The sequence below is a fragment of the Dermacentor silvarum genome, chromosome 8 (genome assembly GCF_013339745.2).
Source record: "Dermacentor silvarum isolate Dsil-2018 chromosome 8, BIME_Dsil_1.4, whole genome shotgun sequence".
Lineage (NCBI taxonomy): Eukaryota > Metazoa > Arthropoda > Arachnida > Ixodida > Ixodidae > Dermacentor > Dermacentor silvarum.
Window position 1 is genome coordinate 67,066,814 of NC_051161.1, and position 22,875 is coordinate 67,089,688.

The 22,875-nt window shown below is 46.7% G+C and overlaps 2 protein-coding genes across 2 annotated transcripts; both read left to right on the plus strand.

Moving 5' to 3' along the window:
- Positions 1-4,512: 4,512 nt before the first annotated feature.
- Positions 4,513-6,601, plus strand: LOC125947661 (scoloptoxin SSD20-like). Its single transcript, XM_049672864.1, has 2 exons — positions 4,513-4,687; positions 6,368-6,601. Exons 1-2 carry the CDS (start codon positions 4,556-4,558, stop codon positions 6,599-6,601), a joined length of 366 nt encoding a protein of 121 aa, XP_049528821.1. The 5' UTR covers positions 4,513-4,555.
- Positions 6,602-11,689: 5,088 nt separating this feature from the next.
- LOC125947502 (uncharacterized) lies at positions 11,690-22,003 on the plus strand. Its single transcript, XM_049672327.1, has 3 exons — positions 11,690-11,731; positions 19,126-19,263; positions 20,091-22,003. The coding sequence occupies exons 1-3, from the start codon at positions 11,702-11,704 to the stop codon at positions 20,472-20,474; spliced, it is 552 nt and encodes a 183-aa protein (XP_049528284.1). The 5' UTR covers positions 11,690-11,701; the 3' UTR covers positions 20,475-22,003.
- Positions 22,004-22,875: the final 872 nt, after the last annotated feature.

Consider the following 22,875-nt stretch of genomic DNA (forward strand, 5'->3'; position numbering starts at 1 on the left):
GAACACCCACCGTATAGGCCACAGCATCCCGGTGCTCTAACCATTAGGTACAGATCGCACACTCACTTCTCACTCAACGCTTGCGTCCCGTGCCACTTTCTCTTCTTTTCTTTTTTTTTTTTTCCTCGTGAAAGCTCGAGCTTTGAGGCGCTGTGTTAGGCTGCACTATTTCCGGGATCGGCCATCTTTCCCCAGCACTTTCCTCTTAGCAACTACGCTGCGTAGAAAGTGTGCGACGTACCGACTTCATGATCGCCCAAGATAATCATGTTTTAACGTTTCTTCGCCGGATTAGAAATGCCCATAATCGTTTCAATATACACTACATGACATGGACATAGGTGCGTAGGATTGTATGACGCTTAGTCGCAGATCACGTCACATTCCACGTTTCTCTCACTATAGCCCGTTGAGTACTTATGTACAACCAAACCATCGGCATGTATAAATTCCCTTCGAAGGGCCTCAATACAAATGGTGCTGTTGCCGCCATGCGATCGCTTTCATCGTGGTCGTCGTCAGACTCACGATCCCAAACACTACTCGATTTACAAAAGCATGTTGATCCATCTGGTCTCGCCTTGCTGGATAGCCAAGCACCTGTTAAATGTTTCGCATAACACCGATTCGCACAGCGCGTGAAATCTGTATGACTTCTTTTTTTTCAGAGTTTCAAGTCACAGGATAGTATTCCCAATATAGCTCTATTAATAACCCTGCTTTAGCATTCCTTCAGTGCGTGTAACCTGCCAAGCGTAGTACCGTTTCCCGTCTGACTATTGTTAGATCGTCGCAGTAATTAGTCTAGGAAACCAGCATGGAATTGTTACTAGTATGTATGTAACTATGATATTTTTAAAAGTATTTTTGTGTAAATAAAATTCCCCTTTAGTAAAGCGTTGCATCGGGTTGAATAACCGAAAGTTGTTTACAAACTATGTTGGGCGGGTAAAAGTGTCAAAGCGATCACCACCTAACCTCTATTCTAAGGCACCAAATTATGTGTTACAGATGCATTGCAAAAAAAAAAAAAGATGAATCAAAGTTGTATGCCAATCTGAGCAACTGATACATCAAAAGCGGCGAAGCTTTACGGAACTGACGTTTGGGCCCGAGTAGGTGTTGCTTAATTCATGTTCAATTTTTTGCCCATGCGGTGGCCTCAATTTCTGTCATTAAGTCACAAATCTTCATATGTTTAACGTCGAAACGGAAATGCAGAAGTAAATTGCGTGGGCGTCCTTGTGTCGGTCGAGACTGATACGCATGGAAGCCTGATTGGGTTGATAACGTATACCTAGTATGACCGTGTCGACAGTGGTTTGTAACGCATGCGTCGGCGATGCGGATAAGATGATTGACTACAGCAGAAGTGCGCCCATTCGTTTGCGGCGTAAATGCCGAAGCACCCTGTGTCAGCCGCATCCATCGGAGATAAACACGCTTGCGAATTCAGAAAATCCTTGCTAATAATCCAAATTTTTTTACTAAAGCAATGAACGGGGCTAGTTGGTGGACGTTCATGATTGTATTGCGCTTAGTATTACACTGACGGGAGAACTAAAGAACGAACATGAAAGAACAAAAAGTGGACGTACCTGGCGTAGTCTGCGATTTTTCGTCTGTTTCAGTAAATCAGTCAGCCGTCGTGGCCCAGGAAACCGCCAGCAGACAGTAACTGCTACTTTTAACGCATGCTGCATGGTTCAAATAACTGACCTGCAACAACAACTAGCGTGAGTTTGCCATCCTTAGTGCGATGTCGTGCCCGAACTGAAGTGCGGGCAGCTGCTTTTTGTGTCCATCGCCAGTCGCCTCAGTCACTGTTGAAGTAGACCCGGGTTGCCAGATAGGCCTGTGGCTTTCATCCAGAACCGGCAACCGGTACGGTGGGATAGACCATGACAGGCTGGTTGACAGGCGGTTTTCGTTTCCAATCGTGAAAAGCTGAGAAGACCACACCTGTCCTTATTCCGGTTCCTGCCATTTCTTCGCTATTACTTATGATGACAGATGAGTTCTCTGGCGTTTGTCATCTGTGAAATGCCTTTGTGATAGCTGTTTAAAGGCTAAGAAAGCGGCAGCAAATAATACTAAAAACTGCGCTGAACCAGTGAAGATACTCCTTTTTCTTATAGAGTCGTATTAACATCAAAACTGCAGTTTGTTTCTTTCTTTTTCTGTCTGAATGGATTTATTGCAGCATTTCTTCCCTGCGAATCAACATTTAAAAATTCAGAACAGGCTCCGCAAGCAAATTATTATTTTCATTTTGTTGTTCTGTATTCTAATTAGTCGTTTCGATTTTGTATTGCCCAATACGGACTCCCGGGGGGACGTAACAAGCCGGTGGTGGCAGAGCAGCTAATTTCGTGCGCCCAGCGGAACCTATCCAGCGGTATTGAGACAAAGTGCCGCCATAAATTGCAGTATATCCAACGAATCATGAAAACTAAAGAAAGAAGGGCATTGTTTTTTGAATACCAAACTTTACACAAAAATGTTCGCCCAAGGCACCTGGCTAAAGTCGGCAAAAAAGTAAAATTAAATATCCATAAAAAATGAACAGGAGTGCTACGCTTTGACTGCAGATCCTAATGCACTATAAACAAATGGCCAAATGCCGAAGGAAAACCTACCGCGAGGCGTCAGACATCGCAGACAGTGAAATATTTTTTTTTACAATGGAAAATACTGTCAGGTTGGTCTTAGCTACTGTGTTCTAGCCGGCTACTCAACGTTTGGGTATCAGGAAAGGGAAACAAAAGAAGGACAAGCAAATGAACAAAAGATAAAAGTAGATGCGCTTGAATAAAGAAACTAGAAGCACTTATTATATTGGCATATCCAATTGCGTATCCAGTTAACTATCTGTAAAAAAATTCCTCAATGGCCTTCATGGCATGGCATGCAAGGCATTTTGACTGAATACCTATAAGGAGGCTTTCAGAAAGTACTCGGTTGTCGACATGTACCAAAGATGCAGTCATTGATCCTCTCTCTCGCAAGTACAGCGGCCATGCATATTGCCTCGGAGGAGACTTTGCGGACTGTGTCTCTCCCTCCGCGGAAATTTGCGAGAGAGAGAGAGACTGTAGCGAGGACGAGGTGTTACTTTCTGCAACCTTGAGGCTGTGTGGTCCAGCGCGAAGCAACACGAGGGACACAGAGAAACGAGGGCAAGCGCTTTCTCTGTGTCCCTCGTCTTGCTTCGCGCTGCACCACACAGCCTCATGGAAAACCAACTATCTCAAATCATCACCTTTCCAAGTTACTTTCTGCAACTATTGAGGGAGCCCGGCTTGGCGGCTTGGGGAAGGGAAGGGGGACATAAAGGGGGAAGAAGAGAGAGAGAAGGTCGATATTGACACGTATACATGTTTATCTTTCATCGGTGGCCGCTTTCCACCGGCTAACAAATGTTAAACGCTATCGCTCGGCGCAGGACGCGCCTGTATCGGAAGTTTCTAGAACGTTATCGATGCTTCTTTCCGTTGCCTGTTTTCACCGACGCTTATGTTATCTGACTGTATGACCGACGCGAATTGTCTAGAACTTTCTGGAAGACCCGCGGGCATCAGGGATTAATCTGGAACATTCGATGACTCAGGTATAAAAGCCGACGCGTTTCGCCGCTGATCAGATTTTCGACGATCGCCGACTGTGTGTTCGCCGCTATCGTTGTGCTTCGAGTGTAGCTTGCTTTTGTGGGCACAGGTTCGCCCAATAAACAACCAGTTTCGTCATACACAGTTTTACGACTGTTTACTTCAGCGTCACTACTACGTGACAATATGGTCACGCAGCCCATGGTTGCCAGCGGCAGGCAGGCGTGCATTTACAAGTTAGGCACCAGCCCAGTGTCCTCCAGGAACTGAAGGAGGTGCCTGAAGTTGGAGTTGTAGAGCCTGCCGGGGTACAACTGTGGCGATGCCGAGACAGCAGGAAGGCCCAGGCAGCGAAACGATGCGTAGAGAGGAACCCTCTTCTAGGAGTAAGCGGGGCAAAAACAATGCAGGCGCTCAATTGTCTCGGCCTCGCCGCATGCTGAGCAGGCCGCGGGGGATGGAGCCAGGCCCTTGCCGTAGCTCCGGGACGCCGTCCAGGACCAGCTGATCGGGAGGCGCAGCAGGAGAGACTACTCCTGCCTTGTGAGGCCGCGATCAGGAAGGGGGGCGTATGGGAGAACAGCTGACGATGCACTGGTTTGGGTGGAGGTCCGTAAGGCACCGCTGTGACGTGTGACTTGCACACTCGAAGGTCGTTACAGCGGTACTGACCGGTGCAGTGGACTGGTGGGCTTCCTTTGCCCGAACATCCACCTCCTCGTTGCCCTGGACGCCGACATCGGAAGGGAACCACTGCAGCGATAGTCCCAGGCCACTCGAAACAAGGGCGTGAAGCTTGTCCGCCATTACGAAAGGCGATCTTTACATGAGATGTGCGTTAAGTAGCGTTATCACGCTGCCTTACTTTTAACGATAAGCGACCTTTCATATGAATTCCCATTTTCAAAGTTTAAGGTTGCCGGACGATCCATTTAACACAGAGGCGTATGGCACATCCTTATCAGGTGGCGATCCGTGTCCTCTGGGAGAAAAAGAACATCAAGAAGGCCATCGACTACCCTCGCATCCACACGGACTTGCTTAGCGGGACCATCTTCTACGAGCCGTCCATGCCAGAAGTAAGAGTCGCCCGCTTGGTGAACGCGTCTCCGTACTAAGATTCTTTGTAAGCTGCCAGAAAACGTTTCGTTAGCAGGCTTTCTTGCAGGGCGCGAAACTGGCGGTCTTGAAGAGCGTGTTGTTGTTTAGGCTGTGACTGTTGCCTCTACATTTTTATGTAACGCGCACGTACTGCCTTATTTAAGACAAGGTTGTCTTTCGCGAGTTCCGACCAACTTGGGGTTCGTGGGATCAGGGTATCTAATCCCTTCCGCTTCTTAAATTACACAGTCTGAGGGTTTCTAGTGCACGTTGGACAAAGGGAAAGGCGTCAAAATTAAGCTTGCAACAAAAAAGAATCGCCAAGTACTGTTATTAGTATTATTATTACAGGTGTCTCGGCGCACGCGCTCTTTCTCTCTCTCTAGTTACCGTAGCCTCGTCGATGCTTCTAGACGGCTAGACTCCGTTGGTCGCGTCGGCTCTTTGAGGCGTATGCGCTCTCCCCCTCTGTTGAAGCTGCTGCGGGGCCGGCGTGCTTCTTTCGCTGGCTTCCGTGACACGCGGCGCGCGCTTTGATTACGGGCTCCTTTCTGACAAGGACACTAAAGAGTAAGATGAGCTGTAAGTTACCCTTCTTCAACGGTAAAGAAGCCATTATTACCTTGAGAAGAGGCCCGGTAAGCCAGAAAGAAACGCAAGAAATAGAGACGGGTGGCGACGCTTGCTTGAAGTTCCCGCACCAACCAGCGCGCCGTGACGTAATTTTGAAGGTGTCTGCTCGGGTATAATTAACCTTTACTGCGAAGCTGTTATAGGTTAAGTTCAAGGAGATTACGTCCGTATAAATCCGGAAGTGTAGTGTACAACAATTTCACACACGTCGCGCCACCTCGTGGAGTCATGAAAACGCCGGGTTGGCGGCGTTCTCAAACTTAGGATTGTAAAAAAGTGGGCATTACACTGCGCTTTTCGCCGTATCTTACTTTTTCTTCACCATTACGTGACGTAGGTGTCCCTGGCGACCACGTGAGCACGTTAGCGCTTGTGTGCGCGCCGCGATTGGCGTAGCCGTCTTTAATAAACCGCTTTGGCGGTACGGTGATCGCGACTGTGTACGTTCCCCCTGCAACGCCTACGAAAGACATCGAAACGTTCATGATAGACACGTTCGGTTGGGTGATACCCAACCACGATACGCCCATTCTCAACGTGGGGCAATATCCACTACAGCAGACCCACTATAGTCACAGCTTCGCTGACGTCCATCTTCACAGCAGTGGAAGGGCTCTGAATATTTTTTTCTTAATCGAATAATATGGACCACATAAAATTAAAAAAAAACATGGAAAGAAATGAGCAAATTTAAAGACTTTTACCTGGACGCACCAAACCAAAGGAAAAGAAATAAATAAAAGACGACTTCGAAATTCCCGATGTCACAATGACGTATACGGGCCTAGAATTTTGGCGCGAACATTCAGAAAAATGGAACATTGATTTTTTGTTTTCTCTTCGAATAATCAACTTATTAACTGGAAATCGGTGAAAATAAAGTTCCTGAGATACTTGATCAATGTAGACTTATTTATAATATTTCTCAGTATAGTGGTCTCTTTAAACTATTAATGATTCCGATGTGTAAAAAAATTAGCGCCATTTTTTTTTTTTTTTTTGTATCGTACAACGGCTCCTTCCAGAAAATGATGCAGAAGCTTCAACAGAAGAACCACACCCTGGTAAAGGAGAGCGGGGAGCTGGGCATGTTGGACCGCTACTCTTTCGTCACCGGCCTCACGCACGTCGATGGCCTCATCGAGACCAACTACGACTACCGCAGCAAGGTTGGCGGCTCGGACGGCGATTCGCCCGGCAACCTGACCGCCCACTGCCCACCCCCGGGAACTGGGTGCACTTCTGCGCCGTTCCCTTAGGCCTCACTATAGCAGAAAGCCCACGTGTTTGTTTCCTTTGTTTTGTATTTTTCTCCTGCGTGCCATGTTTTGTTGTTATTCCTTGTATTTGCCTTTTTTTTGCGTTCGCTTACTTAAGTATTTCAGTTCTTCCTGCTTTAACTGGCAAAAAAAAAAAAAACGCACAGGACTGATGTTCTTGCGGTTCTTTACGCCGAGTAGTGCTTCTCTTATGGTCTATCCCTCAAGCCTTCGCGTGAGTTTTTGCCCAGGCATTTTTATTTTGGTTGTTTCTCATTTTGCTTGTTAACGCGTCTTTCTATTTATCTCTCTCGATCTTTATTAGGTTGGGCCGATTTATTTTTGACCACGCGACACCTCTGTCTTCGTGTTTCCACGAGCTAGCCAATCGAACTCTTATATAAGCACTGGCTTTCATTCAACTTTTATATTGCGTACCTTGCGTTTAGCATTGCATCGCGTCCTACATGCCTAAGACTTTTCTGTTCGTCGGAAAATCCCGAAACTTGAATCTTTGCGATCATTCTACCTATATTTAATTCCCTTGGCTTCGTGGGGACATTTCCCGTGCTGATATTCTCGTGTCGTAATCTGGCGTTTGTTCTGATTTGCATACCTTGTACCTTGTGCTGCTGCAAGCAATGTGTCCTTTTATGTGAAGGCATAGTCTGTCATAGCAACGGTAAGATTAGCGGCTGCAACAGATCAAGTAACTTGCGTCACCTGATTAAACAAATTGTTTTGTAAGGCGTCCATAACTCAAAGCACATGTCAGAAACGTCGTGGAAGAGGGCTGTCTGCAACAGAGTAAATCGCCGCATCAGCTTCTATGCTTCCTAGCTTATTTAAAGTAAGTGTAATGTAGTGGAAACCATGTGATACGCATGAATTCATCTAGTAATGCCATGTAATCTCATATACTTCAAGGAATTCCACTTCGTTCCAGAAATCTTTCTGGAAGGAAACATGGGCTAACTATAACGTGACATCCCACATAAAACTTCTATGAGGCAATGTGATTTTATAGGATTGTTGAATAGGAAGCTTATCGGGCTCATTCGACTATAATACAGTAGCAATCAAGGTCAACCAAGGCCGTGTGGAGTTTGGAGCAGATAATATTGCGCAGTCGTTCACCACGTCCTTCGTGAAGGAGAATGTTGACAAAGACGCGGATGTACGAGGGTAAGTCAAACATTATCCACAATGTAGCTATACATTTTATTGCAATATAAACAGGAAACTCGTGTTAACATCATTTTTCAATATAGTCCCCTTGCTTTTGAACGCACTTGGTCCATAGTTGCACAAGCTTCCTGATGCCCTCAGAAAAGAAGGTTCTCGGCTGAGCAGCGAGCCACGCTTGCACCACACCCTTCACTTCTTGGTCCGAGGTGAACCGATGGCCCCTTAATGCCTCTTTGGGTGGACCAAACAAGTGGTAGTCAAAGGGGCAAGATCACGACTATACGGAGGATTAGCCATTACTTCAAACATGAGTTTTCTGAGCGTTTCTGCAGTGTGGGCAGCAGTATGTGGACGGGCATTGTCGTGCAACAGCACAACACCTTTCGACAGTAGTCCTCGGCGTTTGCTCCGAATTGCAGGGTTTAGCCTGTCAATCAGCATATCACTGTAACGCGCACTGTTTATTGTTGTGCCAATATCCTGATAATGATCCAGTACTGGGCCTTGTGCGTCCAGAAAAACGGTAAGCGTCAGTTTTCCTGCGGACGGTTTGGTTTTGAACTTTTTCTTGCTGGGCGATTGTGGACGTTTCGATTCTATACTCTACCGTTTACTCTCCGCCTCGTAATGATGGATCCGTGTTTCGTCACCAGTGATGATTCTGTCTAAGAAGCCGTCACGTTCGTTACCATAGCGATGCAAATGTGTTTGGCAGATGTCCAAGCACGTTTGTTTATGCAACACTGTGAGTTGTTTTGGGACCCATCTTACACAGACTTTATGAAACCCAAGTCTGTTCTGGATGATTTTGTAGGCAGAACCATGACTAATTTGCAGATGATGTGCCACTTCATCAATAGTCAATCGTCTAACAGAACCATGTCACGTGCACGCTCAATGTTGTTGTCATTTGTGGCCGCAAATGGTCGTCCGGCTCCTTCTTCATGCGCAAAATTTGTGCGACCATTTTTGAATTTTTCAATTGATTCGTAGACACTCCGTTGCTGCAAGACACCGTTCCCGTATTGTGCCGAAAGTCTTTGATGGCTTGCGGCCCCTGATACACCTTCCGACCACAAGAACCGGATCACTGCTCGTTGTTCCTCTTTGGTGCAAACTTCTAATGGAGCGGCCATGATCTATCTACAGCAAAGGGAAGACAAATGGAGGAATTAGGATCAAACTTTCATAGCATGACCACAAGAGCATAACAATTATATAAACGGGACACAGGTCAGTACGAACAATGCAAGAAGAGTTATGTCAAAATTGCGGATAATTTGTTTTTACTTACTCTCGTATAACGAAGTAAGGTAGAAAGATGGGCGACTTGCAAAGGATGCATACTTATTAGTCAGCGCGAAAATAACTGTGTTCTGCTGAACCTCTGTCTTCAGTTGTTTTCGCGCTGACCAATAAGTATGTATAACGAATCCACAGGATCCCAGCTTCATCCTGTCATTACATCGCGAGCCTGCACGGACTTTGTGGCCCTTATGCATCGTTCCTTGCGCATTGGTCGCGGCGAAATCGACGAAGATTTAATGCAACTCCGGCCTTGCTATTTGTGCACGCGATACGAGCTGGCCAAACGTTATACATAAAGGGCGAACCTCGCCGAGGTGTATAGACTAATGCGTTTACTCGCCGGAAGCGGAAGGCTTCTTCCGGACTATTATCCTAAACAAGGGAAGCGCATGTGGTATTCTCCGCGGGGTCATTAATTCCGTGGAGATCAATGGCGCTGTTTCAAGGAAAGCGCTTTCTACCCGCGCGCACGCACGCTGCTTCCTGCTTTCGATGTTGGGGGACCCGCTGGTCATGAGGGTTAAAGTTCGTGCCTAATCTGTCCTCGGCGAGGCGGCAGCGAAAAAGCTTTGAAAGCGACTGACCCGACTCACTCCTCCTGCACACTGCTTCCTCTTCAAGAGGAAGGGCGAAATCCGCGTGAAATTGAAGCGCCGGTGAGGGCATGGCGATTGGAGCGACTATGCGCTCTCACGCAGAATTCGAGCGTGCGGTGGCAAGCGATTTTGAGCTGGAATTTTTTTTTATACGGACTCTGATGCGGCTACTGCGTCATCAATGACCAATAAATGCTGAATGAAGCGGAGTGTCAGTGGCATGTAGGTGTGTGTGTGCGTAGGAGGGGGAGGAGTGGCGCGTTCGGGACGGCTGAGCAAAGATCTCGTAGTAGTACTTGCTGTTGGGTTAGTTGGTGAATGTCGAACAAAATTGAATTTAGCTCCAGAAACGTGATCACAGAGAGGGGAGTGCATAAAGACAGGACTAGCGTTTGTCCAGCCTTTTTTGTCCTCCCTCTTCCTGAGCAATGCTTAATCGTTGCCTGGCACCGTTTGCGTATGTTAAAGTGTTAATCACGAGCCACCATATGCACTAATCAAATATCGAAGGGTTGATAATACAGCGTCCAGTCATCGGTGTCACAAAGCGATATGAAAGGCTGAGCCTTAGTCGCGTGCAATAGTTGTTCACAAAAGTGAAATCGGAGTTTGGGTCGATAACATATAACCTTCGGGGAGCGCTCCATCTATTTTCGTCTGAAATCAATGCGGCGGACATTGACCTTGGCATTTTCATTTGTACAGTTGAATGCAAAAAATAAGATTAGTTTTCATTTGGGACAACTGAAAATCGTTTCTTAGCTGCGAAGTTTTTTCTACAGACCATGTCAAAGCGTCCATGCCAGTTTAAACAAATTCATTTGGTTACAGATGCTGCGATTTCTGACCTTGAGTCGACGTGCATTCCTGGATAAAGTCATAGCTCTCCGAGATCACAAAGAAACTTTCAAGAACAACATAAACTTTGCATGAAATCTACTCCACTGGGCCGATACGCACAATACACCTTGGGCTCTCACCACGTGCCGTCCTTAGCGGCCAGGATGCGCGCCCACTACCTTTCCTAAGAACAAAGTAGGGGCTGGCTACATCTTCTTGCAGGAATACCCACCAGTCACTTTTTCACGTCCATTTTCGATAGTTGCGGTATTGTGCAGTGGAGCACGTTCATTCTGACCTCGTACGTGCAAAGTAAACTCACTTCATCAATCAAGCCTGCGAGCACATCTCGAAACTTGAGTCACATAAAAGACAAAATGCTTCTCCCGCAATGAGTTCACGGCACTCCATTTTCTTAGCGTATTGCACAAGGGAGCATATCCCCGATCTCGGCACGTTGTATTACACAGAAGATAAAACGAGCCTTTCCAACGGCACTTTGCGTGGCATGCTCCGCCCCGAACTCACTTCCTGTTCTAGAAGCAGCTTCTCTTTTGTCGTTCTGCTCTGAATGAAGAAAGTTAAAAACAAAGGAAAGAGGTCTCGCCCCGTCTCGGGCCAGCTGGCGCGCTTTCTAAATCTGGACACAGTTATAGAGAACTCGCTCGAAAGCAGTAGGAATTGTCGAGCCCAATTCTTCGCGCCCATAGTGTGTTTGCGTGAGCGTGTGTGCGTAGCCCGTGTAACGTGGACGCTTTGCGTGGCAGCGATGCGCTTGAGCAACGCCAAAAGCGGTGGTACGGGGCAGCACCATCGGCAAAGGCAGGGACTTCTGGGAGCCTTCATCGTTCAAGGCCTTGGCGCCTTTACACCGCGCCGCCTTTTAAAAAAAAGGAAGAAACGCAACAATGGCTAAAAAGTAACCAGTTTGAAGAGATATATGTCTGGAACGTAACGTAGAAAGAACTAAGCGCCACTGTCCAGTCGTTCCCGTAGCTTCTCGGCGAAGCCTTCCAATGGGAGAGAAACACTTAAATGAGTGGCAGACACGTGTTTGCTGCTTGACGTCACCGGTGACATGGTCAGTATATAAGGAACGATGTCGCATGGCCCGGCCGGCTTGCACAGATGACCGCTGACGAGAGTTCGTGCTGCAGGATTCCAAAACATGGTTCGGACAGCGGCGACGAGTGGTCTGGTACGTATACAAAGCCGTCGCTTACAAAAGCATGGGTGAAAATAGATATTTTTTTTTTTTAATCAGGATGCAGGGGTGACGCGCTGCGTTGTATGTGCAGTTTACTCGGTGGCGGTAACCGGCAGTCTCGCGAGCCGCTTTGTTGCACGCTGTACTTTCTTTAGAGTGTCTTTGAGCCGCGTAAGCATGAGAAAGAACGCTCACAACTGAAACTGAAGCTGCCAGTTGGAACGGGCCCGGTGCAACGGGACCGCGGGTCTGCAAAAACCTACAGGACAGCTGCTTGCCTTGTCCCGTGCCTGATTGAGTGTATACATATGTTGAGATTTGTTGTTCGGCTAGCTGGCTCACTGCGGTGAATGGAAGACGCAGTACAACATACATAGCCGAGGGCGAACGAGGGGGGCAGGCACGAACTGGCTCAAACTTTCAACTGCTTCATTGCTCCCGGAATCTGCGCCAGCTAGTGCCCATTCCTTCGTTCTTCCTTGACTATGTTGCGCTGTATCTTTCCTTCAGCACATGTACTCGACTCGACAAGCTTTGGTCATAGCAGCCCCACGAATCCCAAGTTAACCAAACATGCTGTCACTTGCGCTCTGTGGGAAGCCATCAGTGTCTGCTTTAATTAAGTAGGGTACTTCCCGTGTAAAAAGATATATATATATATATATATATATATATATATATATATAGCTATCTGGCAGAGTAACATACAGCGCCGCAGCATATCTACGATCGGAAGGCTCGGCAACACGTCGAGTATTGTTTCATTGCTCGCAATTATCAGTGGCATCGGATGCGTGAGTTCCCATGAAGAAGCTGGTGAGCCGAGCGATACTGCGGAGGCAAAACGACCATCGACCTTGCCAACGCATTGGCTGGCACTTCGTATGCCTGCAAGGCGCGTTCGATGCCTTGATAACTATGCTCATGAGCCCGCGCACCATTTATATGTTGTCAGGCGAAGGCGAAAATGTTGCTGCGTTCCTCCAGCGATAATCTTCTTTCCTTTCTCTGCTGTGTTGCTATCCATCGGAGTAGATTACTTTGGGCAAATAAGGCCACCAACGATGGGGTTGTGTGTACAGTAGGCGTACGGCTGATGGCGCAACGACCTGCTTTAACAGAAGAAACATCCATCTGCGTTCAAATTCGAACAGAGTTCAACAGCTTTAGTCTACACTTTATAGCTTAGCTTCTGAGATATTTGTGCACTATATTTAAGAGATTATAAAAGAAGTGGCCAATAAACATTAAGCGCAAGTAAACAAGCATCTTGGCAGGTCGAGTCTCTGCTCACTGTCTCTCTAACCTACAGCAATAGCTGCCAAGAATAAGTCACAAAAGCTTTGTGGCGTACATCGCAGGCATTATTATCATGTTTAACCTCTTCGTCTTTACGTAGCAGAAGCAGCCTAAAAAGTCGGTCGGTACCTACCACAAAAATCGAACCTATAGGGCGCTTCGTGACGTGGAAACCGTCACATCATCGTAGTTGTTGTAGTCGTCACCTCCCTTTGTAATCGTCTTTATCGTCATTCTTATCGTTGCACTTATCGTCGTACTTGTTTGCAGTCAGTCAACGTACTCTGCATGACTGACACGTTAAGTTGCGGTGTTTCGAAAATGGTGACGAAGCAATGACCTCGCAAATGGCTAACTTTTCCGACATTAAAGTTTTTCTCTCAAGCAGCACGCTGAAGCCCCTCGAACAATTATACGCAGGTTTTCTGCAAACTCTTCGTAAGAGAAGTCGCAGAAAATCAAATGCTGCGAATACGAGGTGTGTTCAAGAAGAAACCAAACTTTTGCTATAACAGCGTTATTGCTTATTGCACAACATTCTAAGCAGTGCCCCCCTCAAAGTAGTCCCCTCTACTGGCAATACACTGTTTCCATCATTTCTTCCATTTATGGAAAGCCTCCTGCAACGCACTTTCTGGGATTGCACGCAGGTCTCGTATCGCATTGTCCTGAATCTCCTGTATGGTGTGGAGACGACGTCCTTTCAACGCTGTTTTATGTTTTGAAAACCGGAATAAGTCTGTTGGGGCTAGTTATGGAGAATACCGTAGATGGGGCACAGCGGGAGTGTGATGTTTTTTTTTTTACATAGATGCGGACAAGGAACGACGAGGCTACCGGCGCATTCTCGTGATGCAACACCGAAGTCTGATTTTCCCACAATTCAGGCTTCTTAGTACGCACAGCATCCCCCAAACGCGCTAGAATTCCCTGGTAAACTTCCTTGTTTACTCTCTGAACACGTTGTACAAATTCCTCATGAACAATGCATTCGCAGTCAAAAAGCACAGCCAACACCACTTGATCTTTAACCCACTCATGCATGCTTTTTTGGACGAGGAGACCCTTTGCTCACACGCTGCGACGACTGAACCTTCGTTTCAATAGCATAGCCATAAACCCATAAATGTCTCCGTGAACGTTTTGCCAAGTTTGTAGCAAAATTTCACACACACACGTTGTTCTTCATTTGTCACTTTGGCACTAATGCGACGGACAGCTTGCACGTGGTCACTTCAGCGGCTGTAACTCTCCAACTAATGGTCAGAGCGAAACGTGGCAAATCACACTTTGTTGTATAAACCTGCCGCTACGTGCGCTCAGTAGGCGCAGCGCGCTTCCTCTGCCGGTTGGCCGCGCTGTTTCAAAAGTTCGGTTTCTTTTAAATGCGCAAGCATTTTTATGGTTACCCAACGAGAAAACTGCGAGCGTCCGTCCATCCTCCGCGTAAGAGCCAGCCGTGGAAAAAGACGACAACGAACGCGCGAGCAGTGGAACGAGCGCGTCTTTGCGACCACGTGACGTGTGTAATCAGGCACGCACTAGGCACACCTTTAGTGAGCTAGAACTGAGTAGCAGCCGTGGTTTTGGATCGGAACCTGGCGCCGCCAACTGCAGTAGTTTGCTTACCTCAGCAGTTCACATTGCGCCGCTTTCTTCAGTAGTTCGTGTCGCCGCAGGGCTGTCGCATTTACCGTAATGGCGGCAAGTCGACCGCAACCGCCGAGTGCTGCTAGCAATCAACTGCTAGCTGAACACTGCTAGCACTCAGTGTGATCACTCAACACCACGTCATTACGACAAAATGCTTACGCATCATTCAGATAACTTCCTGAGAAGATTCTACGTAAATTTTGAACACACCTAGTACAGCCTAAATCCACGAAGGCTGTATTACTATAGAGAAAATGACCACTACGAGCGGCGATCACGGAAAGTTGCGATGCAATGTCCGACGAGGATTGAAGACACGCCTTTCGTCGTCCCCAGCAGTTTGAGGACGCACTCGCACAACAAAAATTGCAAGCAGAGAAGAGTATAGAAACAGTTGAAAGGCCGGGCAAAGAACAAGCCTTTCAACATCGACAACGACGAAAAATAGAGAGAGAGTGACGGCGTAGGCCGGACAATTAAGGAGCCCTGACAAAAGGTAAGGTGCACGCGTGAGAACGCTTTTACCTCTAGAATACCCCGTACACGAATAATAAAAAGAAGATTGCGATCTCAAGGGACACGGACCGTTCAGCGTGTTGACTCCGGTGAATAGCGATTCGGCCTAACGGACGCTCGCAGCAACGACAGAGGTATGGGCAAAGTTCGCGACCCTTGAGCAATATTCTCATCTGCAACTCCGAAACACTGCGCTCGCGCTGACTCAAACAAAAGGCGATGCGCCGGATGGCCGCTGTACAAAAAGAATACCGAAGGAACCCTTTGAAAGTCAAACAATCTCGCGTGACCGACGTTCTTTTCCTTTCTTTTTGTTCCTTTTTCTTTTCTTTTTTTTTCTTTTTTCTTTTTGAAACGCTCGCGGAGACCATTTTCGAGCACCTCGCGTTGTTCGACTATTCGTGTCAAGGCGTGTATTTTTCGCAGAGATTCTCAGGTGCCATTTCCTACACATGCCAAATTCCGGCATATTGCCAAATTGCGCTATGGATGTTGGTGTGTTAAGCCAACATCCAGAGGCTGCAACGGCACTTTGAGCCAGTCGTCAATAGCGAGAAAGCGAGTTTGACAATATGGCGAAATTTGTCAGTTTGGGAGTCGGCGCAAGCTGTATGCCTGGGTCGTCTGATCCGGCGCTCTCTTATACGGCTAACTTTCTCCAGTGCCATTGATGAGCGCTCACTAACGGATACGCGAGTGACGCCTTCGATGCGAGCGCCGTTTTTACCAGGCAATGGCGATGCCAAAGAAAAGGTGCCAGTCTTGCGGAATAAGCGCCCGACGGAAGAATTGCCTCCAACTATAGTATAAGGTATCGTAGCCAAATCGCAGCTTAAACGGGCAAAAGGTGTTCTGCTTGGAACTTCGCAATAACCTTGATCGCGTAGGCTTACCATGCATTGGAGGGTTAGCTTCTTCCTGCCTTCCCTGTAATAAATTGTCTGCGTAGTCTCGCAGCAGCGCATATCCTTGCTATTAAGTGCACACGTTCTTATGAAACGGAGAGTTGTCACGCACCTGATCGTAAAGTAACGTTAAGAGGAAAATCGCACATGGGTTCCTATCTACAAAAAGAAATATGGTGCGTACACAAAGAAAAAAAAAAAGGTGTGTTGTAGCTACAGGCGGGTTTATCCTGGTGATCGAGGCCGGCAGTTGTTCTGCCTCAGCATCTCTTTCACTGTCACTGAGGTATTTGCCACACACCGAAGAGTCCAGTGTCTCTTAGAAATGTATAACAAGGCATGGAGCTTCCTTTCGGGCCGTAACGTATCCTTCCGGAAATATAAGGCATTGAAGACTCGATCTGGAATGCCTTTCTCTTGTAAGTTGTCAAGTATAGAGCGTCCGATATACCACGGTATAGCTTGAGCACGACCGCATGGAGTGTTCGATATTCCCCGCCTGCACAAAGCGACGCTCGTGCGATGTGCACGAAGTACTACTACACATCGGAGAATTGGTACGTCCCGTCTTGAATAACCATGCTGCGGTATGTGCAGAACCTGTACCTATTCGATGCAGTAGTGAAGTTTCCACTTGACGGAACCGCCTGGTTACGCAAAGCGCATGTGACGGAAGCCAAAGCGATACAAAGTGGGCACGGATGTCCGTTTTTCGGCCTTCTTGTAAGGATTCTGCAACACACATGGCGCTGCAAAGTTTTTCTTAGATGGGGTAGCCTCGGTAGTGGTATTTTACCGCCTTACGTAGTGTAAGGCGATAAAATACCACTGCCGATTTGTTCTGCACGTGACTTTTATTACACACCTTAGACAGCTTTCCCTGAAAATTACCGTTAAGAGTGGTAGTGGAGGGCCTGTAGGTCAATTTCACTGCACAGTAAAAAAAATTAAATTATGGGGTTTTACGTGCCAAAACCAGTTCTGATTATGAGGCACGCCGTAGTGGGGGACTCCGGAAATTTGGACCACCTGGGGTTCTTTAACGTGCACCTAAATCTAAGTACACGGGTGTTTTCGCATTTCGCCCCTATCGAAATGCGGCCGCCGTGGCTCACTGCATAGTAGACTAGTTTAAAACTTTATGACGCAGATTTTACTTCAAAAAGGCTACACGAGCCTCCACGTAAGCTGTGCGCTTCTGAGGCGTGTGGCGTTCGCTCACGCATGACACACTGCAGAGCATTCTGCAGTCGCCATACGCTGCATTAAAGGATAAAATCCGCTTTCAGTATTTTGCTGACGCGCTGAATAAATAGCTCTGCGTTTTGTCGCTGCGAATTGTCGCTGCGCAGCGACAATTCGCTGTTGAAAATCCGTCCTTCGAGAAATACTCGCGAAAGCACGCTGACGGTGACATTGCGGCAACTTGGAGTTCTCTTGGCTCACTTGTCGCGTCTTTTCGACAGGGACTATGTGTAGTGACGAAAGCCAGTGGAGCAGTGCCTGAAGCTTGTGTTTTCTACTGTATCTTTTTTTTTTTCTTTTTTTTTTTTGCATAGGCTGGGTCTGATTGTCGCTTGCAGTGTTGTTCTTTCGACGTTTGCACCATAGTCGGTTCTGTGTTTCGTCTCTTCACTCGCTATTTTTCTTTGCCGGTTCTTGCCTTTTCAAAAGAGCGGGCGTGGTGTGCGTTTCAGAAGACCGTTACGCAGCCCCTGCGCTTCTCACCTGATGTCGCTTTGAAAGGCAGGTCATGGGTGGAGATGTACCGAGTCCCGTATCCGCCCTTCATTCATCACCTTGCCTATATGTAAATGCGATTGCATTCGCGTCATCTATCGGTTCGTGTATGCGATGGTTGTTTTGTGGCTAACTTCACTTCCGGCATGCGACAAACAAGCAAACAAACAGAAAAAGAATCATACAAACAAACATTACACATGGTAAACCGATGAGCGAGTCAATTCATAGTCATAAGAATCAGAAATGAGTAAATAAAAATTAAACAACGATAAAAACACAAAAACAATGAAATGGTGAACGAGACCGACCATTAATCCAATATGTTCCCGTGTCTCTGTTAAAGTTCGTGCTCGTTTGACCGTCATAGGACATACAGGACCACTGCTCATGAACTGTATGGCAAGCTGTGGTTTATCGCTCGGATTATTCTTTATAATGAAAAGTGCTCCTTTTTAGTAGCATAACCTGTACAAGACTTCCTTCAAACGGGAAGAGTAGGCAAAGGTGTTTTAGCGTCTTCTTGTGTTGTGGGTCTTCTAGCTTCTGCGTAGCAGATTTCTCATATATTTTGGAGAACTTTCTATGGCTAATAATAGCTTCTGGACTATTCCGACACCGAAACAACACAGAATAATTTGAGCATTTGACTATCGGAACAATATTCATAGTACTTGCTACACCTTTTTTTTTCTTTTTTATATGTTCCGCCCCATACCGTTCTATGGCTTTCACTTCAAATATCCACATCTAACGGATGTGTACCTTTCTTTTCTTAAAAAAAGAGACGACTAGTTCCTTATCGACATTTCCTCTAATTGCAACACTATTCAGCCATATATAGCCCTCTGTCTTGGATCCTCGACAGCGTCCTGCTCTAATTTCGTGAGGTACGGCATTAATTCGCCTTCATTTCAGATTAGACCTGCTTTGGTTCCTTGTCAATGCGTATCTTCGCAAACAATAATGAGGCTATTCCCTTTACACGGCTTGCAAGCAGCCTATCGACATTACCTATATACGCCGTTTGGGCATACAGCGCACACGCCGACCTGGACGCACGAATCGTGTTATCGGTCGTTCCGGGATTTAATTCAGCAGGGAGATACAAGGCTTCACAGTTATTCATAGGCTTATTGTCCCTATTACGACTGGAAAAAAACAAAATAAAAAAAGAAGACTGCTGCGCTTGAACATAAAAGTTGTAGTTGTGATTATGATGATGGCACTAGTAGTGGATCTGTTATATAGAAGTTGTTCCTACACCCACAGCAGCAGCTGGTCATCAGCGCAACCCTGCTGTCCCTGGCATCACTGGGCTGCGCAGGGGCGTTGCCTCTGATGTCCCACTACGACCCGTTGATTGCAGAAGAAAGCCAGCCGCAGGAGCAGCAGCAGCTGTCGATTGCGGTAAGCTGTATCTTTCGAATTCGTATGAAAGAGCTGCGCGAGCAAAAAGTGTATATATAATATATACAAAACCAAAAGAACACAAACACGGAAGCTAGAATAAATGTTACCTTGTTTTGTTTCAGTTGAGGTGCATCAAGAGAATTTAATTGGTAAAAGAGGCATGCCTCTACGCCATAATTATTGTCGAAAACACAATGTCGCCGTGGTGTACAGGCTGTATGTATACCTAAGAAAGCGTTACACAAAGGCTATTTGTCCATTATCCAAGGTGCTTGCCGGAGTTCAAGAATTTATCAATGCATAAATATGAAATAGTCGCTGAGTGTGTGTGCGCTCTGAGAGAAAGTATGCAAACCATTCTAATCCGCGGTCAGTGTTGTATTTATCTTAATGAATAAAAACAACCCGCGTTCAGAACACCAGCAACGATTGACTTTTGAAAGGGACATGACATTCACCCGTCTTATAGCACAAAGCTGCAAAGGCAACCCATACGGGTTTCTCATGAAGAAAGCTTCATATTTGCAGAGCCATTCGTCCTTGTCCGGGTGGATGTCAACACTTCCCTTTCATGAACGTCCCTCCACCGGGGTTTTCTCATAACTGATTTGCCAATACTTCCTTTTTTTTTTTTTGCTTTTAAACGCGTACCTCTATAACTGGCTCGTAAGAGGGGACTAACACCGAGTGGTGCATGTCATTTAAATGCAGTGTACGCGCCCATAATACCGGGGCAAGCGCGCCGTATCCTAGAGTGCTCACTTAATGCGCCCCCATGAAATCACGCCAAAGCCAACCAAACTGTTTCACTCTTCTTTCCGCAGCCTTTCGTAGTGACAGCACCAATGACCCAACAAGGGCGCGAAAGACAGCCAGACACTTCTGACGAACAGCAAGAACTGCCGGCGCTCGCCGTACGACATGGGCCGCAGTACAGCGGGCTGCCCACATCGCAGCCAGCCAAGAGGCACGCTCACCAAGAGCCAGTGAGAGCAGTCATTCCACAGCCGACACGCTACCAGCAGTCACCGGCCACAGCGGAGGCATCGTACGCACCATCAGGATCGGCACGGCACGCAGACCTGCAAGGGTCCGCCACCGGCTACGGCCACCAGGCCGAAGGCTACCTCGACATGGGTGCTTACTCAAGCGGCTACGGTGCCTTCGGCTGGTACGCCGATTACCCAGTCGGCGGAGGGTATCACTGAGCCCGAGTGAGACATTTGCGTAGTCAAGGAGCACAGGAGGCACGCGTCAATATCTTGGCAAATATCTCTAAAGATTGCACAGCTGCCTTAGTTCTTCACAAGAAAATCGGCAAAAGATTTCAGTTGACATTAAGAGAAAGCAAATGAAGCTGGGTGGGCCAAGTAATGTGAAGGGCAGACGACCGATGATCTATTATAGTTACAGAGCGGATGACAAGGGAAGGGAAGCGTGCACAGTCGCACACGCTTAGATAATTAGGTGGTGTAATGAAATTTGGAAATTTGCAGGCATAAGACGGGGCCAGACGATCCAGAAAATGGGTAATTGGAGATCGTTGGAAGAGGCTTTCATCCTGCAGCCGACATAAATAGGCTGATGATGATGATGATGATGATGGGCTAGACTGTGTCAGGATAGACTGATGAATTACGTACCTGGGATTTTGAGTGTCTTACGGTTAGCTTAACGGTAAACCATAGTGCGTCGGAAAATTAAAGCGTGCAAGGCGGCGCCAGTTTGTGCATTTCCTGGAAGTTTCTCTTTGCGATGTCATAGAATGTGGCTAATGACTACCAAGAACTGCTTGATTTCTTAATGACAAAATAATTTTTAAAAAGCAACGTAACCACGTAGAAATACAACCAACCAAACAAAAACAAATAGCCAGCCTGGAAAAACCTACATAAGAGATCAACATATGTCTTTTAAAAGACTCCAGAATTTGCAAATGGAGCTCGGTATTACGCCAATGCTGCCGTGGGTCCGACGTGTGAGAGATTGCTGGACATAAGTTCCGCGCTCGATCGGGCTTTTCTTCACCTAATTTTTCAACTGCATAATCCCGACAACAAGGAGGGTCCTAAGAATGTAATGCCTGGTAATGCTACCAGTCCGACCTGCTTTAACGTTTGGCTTCACTGCCGAACTCTTTAAGTGTAAAGTGCTAAAGCACGTCAAAGGGGCTACATCTCGTGGGGGTTGCTAGTGGGTTTGTATACAGTAAATGCAGTGAGATTATGTAGGCAGATTTGACGCTGCTTCCTGCCACGACTTTTGATATCACTAGTAAATATTTTTTAAGACTGCCTAACATGTATTAGCAGGCGTCCAAAGAACGACTACGGAGCAACTTGAGAGAGGGGAGCTTCCAATAGTTCTATAGTGTCTGTCGAAACATTTCACAAGCAGATGCCGAGAGAATTATGTTTATAGAGATGTCAACTTCTATTTCTCCTTCGCTTTTCTCTATATTAAGTAATGTAATCTTTTTTTTAATCGCATCTTATACCATTGCGCCATCCAATATGCACAAGTTCAAATGACACTAACGTGGTGATTGTTCAGGACTATGAGCACACAAATTGATGGGAGGATGAAAGCACCGAAAAACTGAAAGATTAATTCATAAGAATGAGGAGATGAGTATTGCATGAAAGCTCACATTTTATTCAACAGAAACCGGTATCTGAATACGCAAGATCACGAGTCGCGAGCTTTTGTAAAATATGCACATTTGTTTCACATGAATGTTTCGCGCTGTTTAAATAAAAACGATGTCGTTATGCAGTGCTTTTTTGTGGATTATTTTGGCGTTGCGCTGCTGAGCACGAGGTCGCGGGATCGAATCCCGGCCGCGGCGCCCGCATTTTGATGGAGGTGAAATGCAAAAGCGCCTGTGTGCTTGCAAGTGTAGCACACGTTAAAGAACCCCAGGTGGTCAAAATTAATCCGGAGCCCTCCACTACGGCGTGCCTCATAATCAGAACTGGTTTTGGCACGTAAAACCCCAAAAAGAAGATGTTTGTGGATTATTTATGCTCGTGATTGAGCCCATCGCGCAGTTGTCATTTGGGCGCTCAGCGCTGTAATTTAGAGCGCGACACACGCCTCCTCGTTAGCGCTTCAACTGAGGGTGATGAGGTTAATCAGCAGCTGCACTTATTTTGATCTAGTTTTGAAACGGAAGTCGAAAAACAACGTGCTGAAAGTTTAGAAAACGACCATTTACCAGCAATTTCAAAAACCTTTAAATAAAACATCAATAATGATAATAACAGAAGAGAAGAGAGAAAGAAAAGAAAAGCACTTAACCACTGTTCGCCGTCTGCTCCGCAATGTCACTTAGCTGCGCAGCAAAGCCCTCGCAAAGTTTTGTCGCGGTACATTTCAATGCCGTCAGGAGCTCTTGCCGAACCAATTAAAGTATTGACGAAGCAACCGAAGGAGGAACACGTAAGCTTACTAAACAATACATTTCCCATGCGACGGCTTTTAGGATTTCAAAGCTTTCAATATAGTAACCGTGCATTTGCACGATCTAAAATTGCGCCTAAGCAGGTGCCGCCACCTCTCGAAAGATGACGCTATTACGTGCCACGCGTTTCCTCGCACCGTTTACAG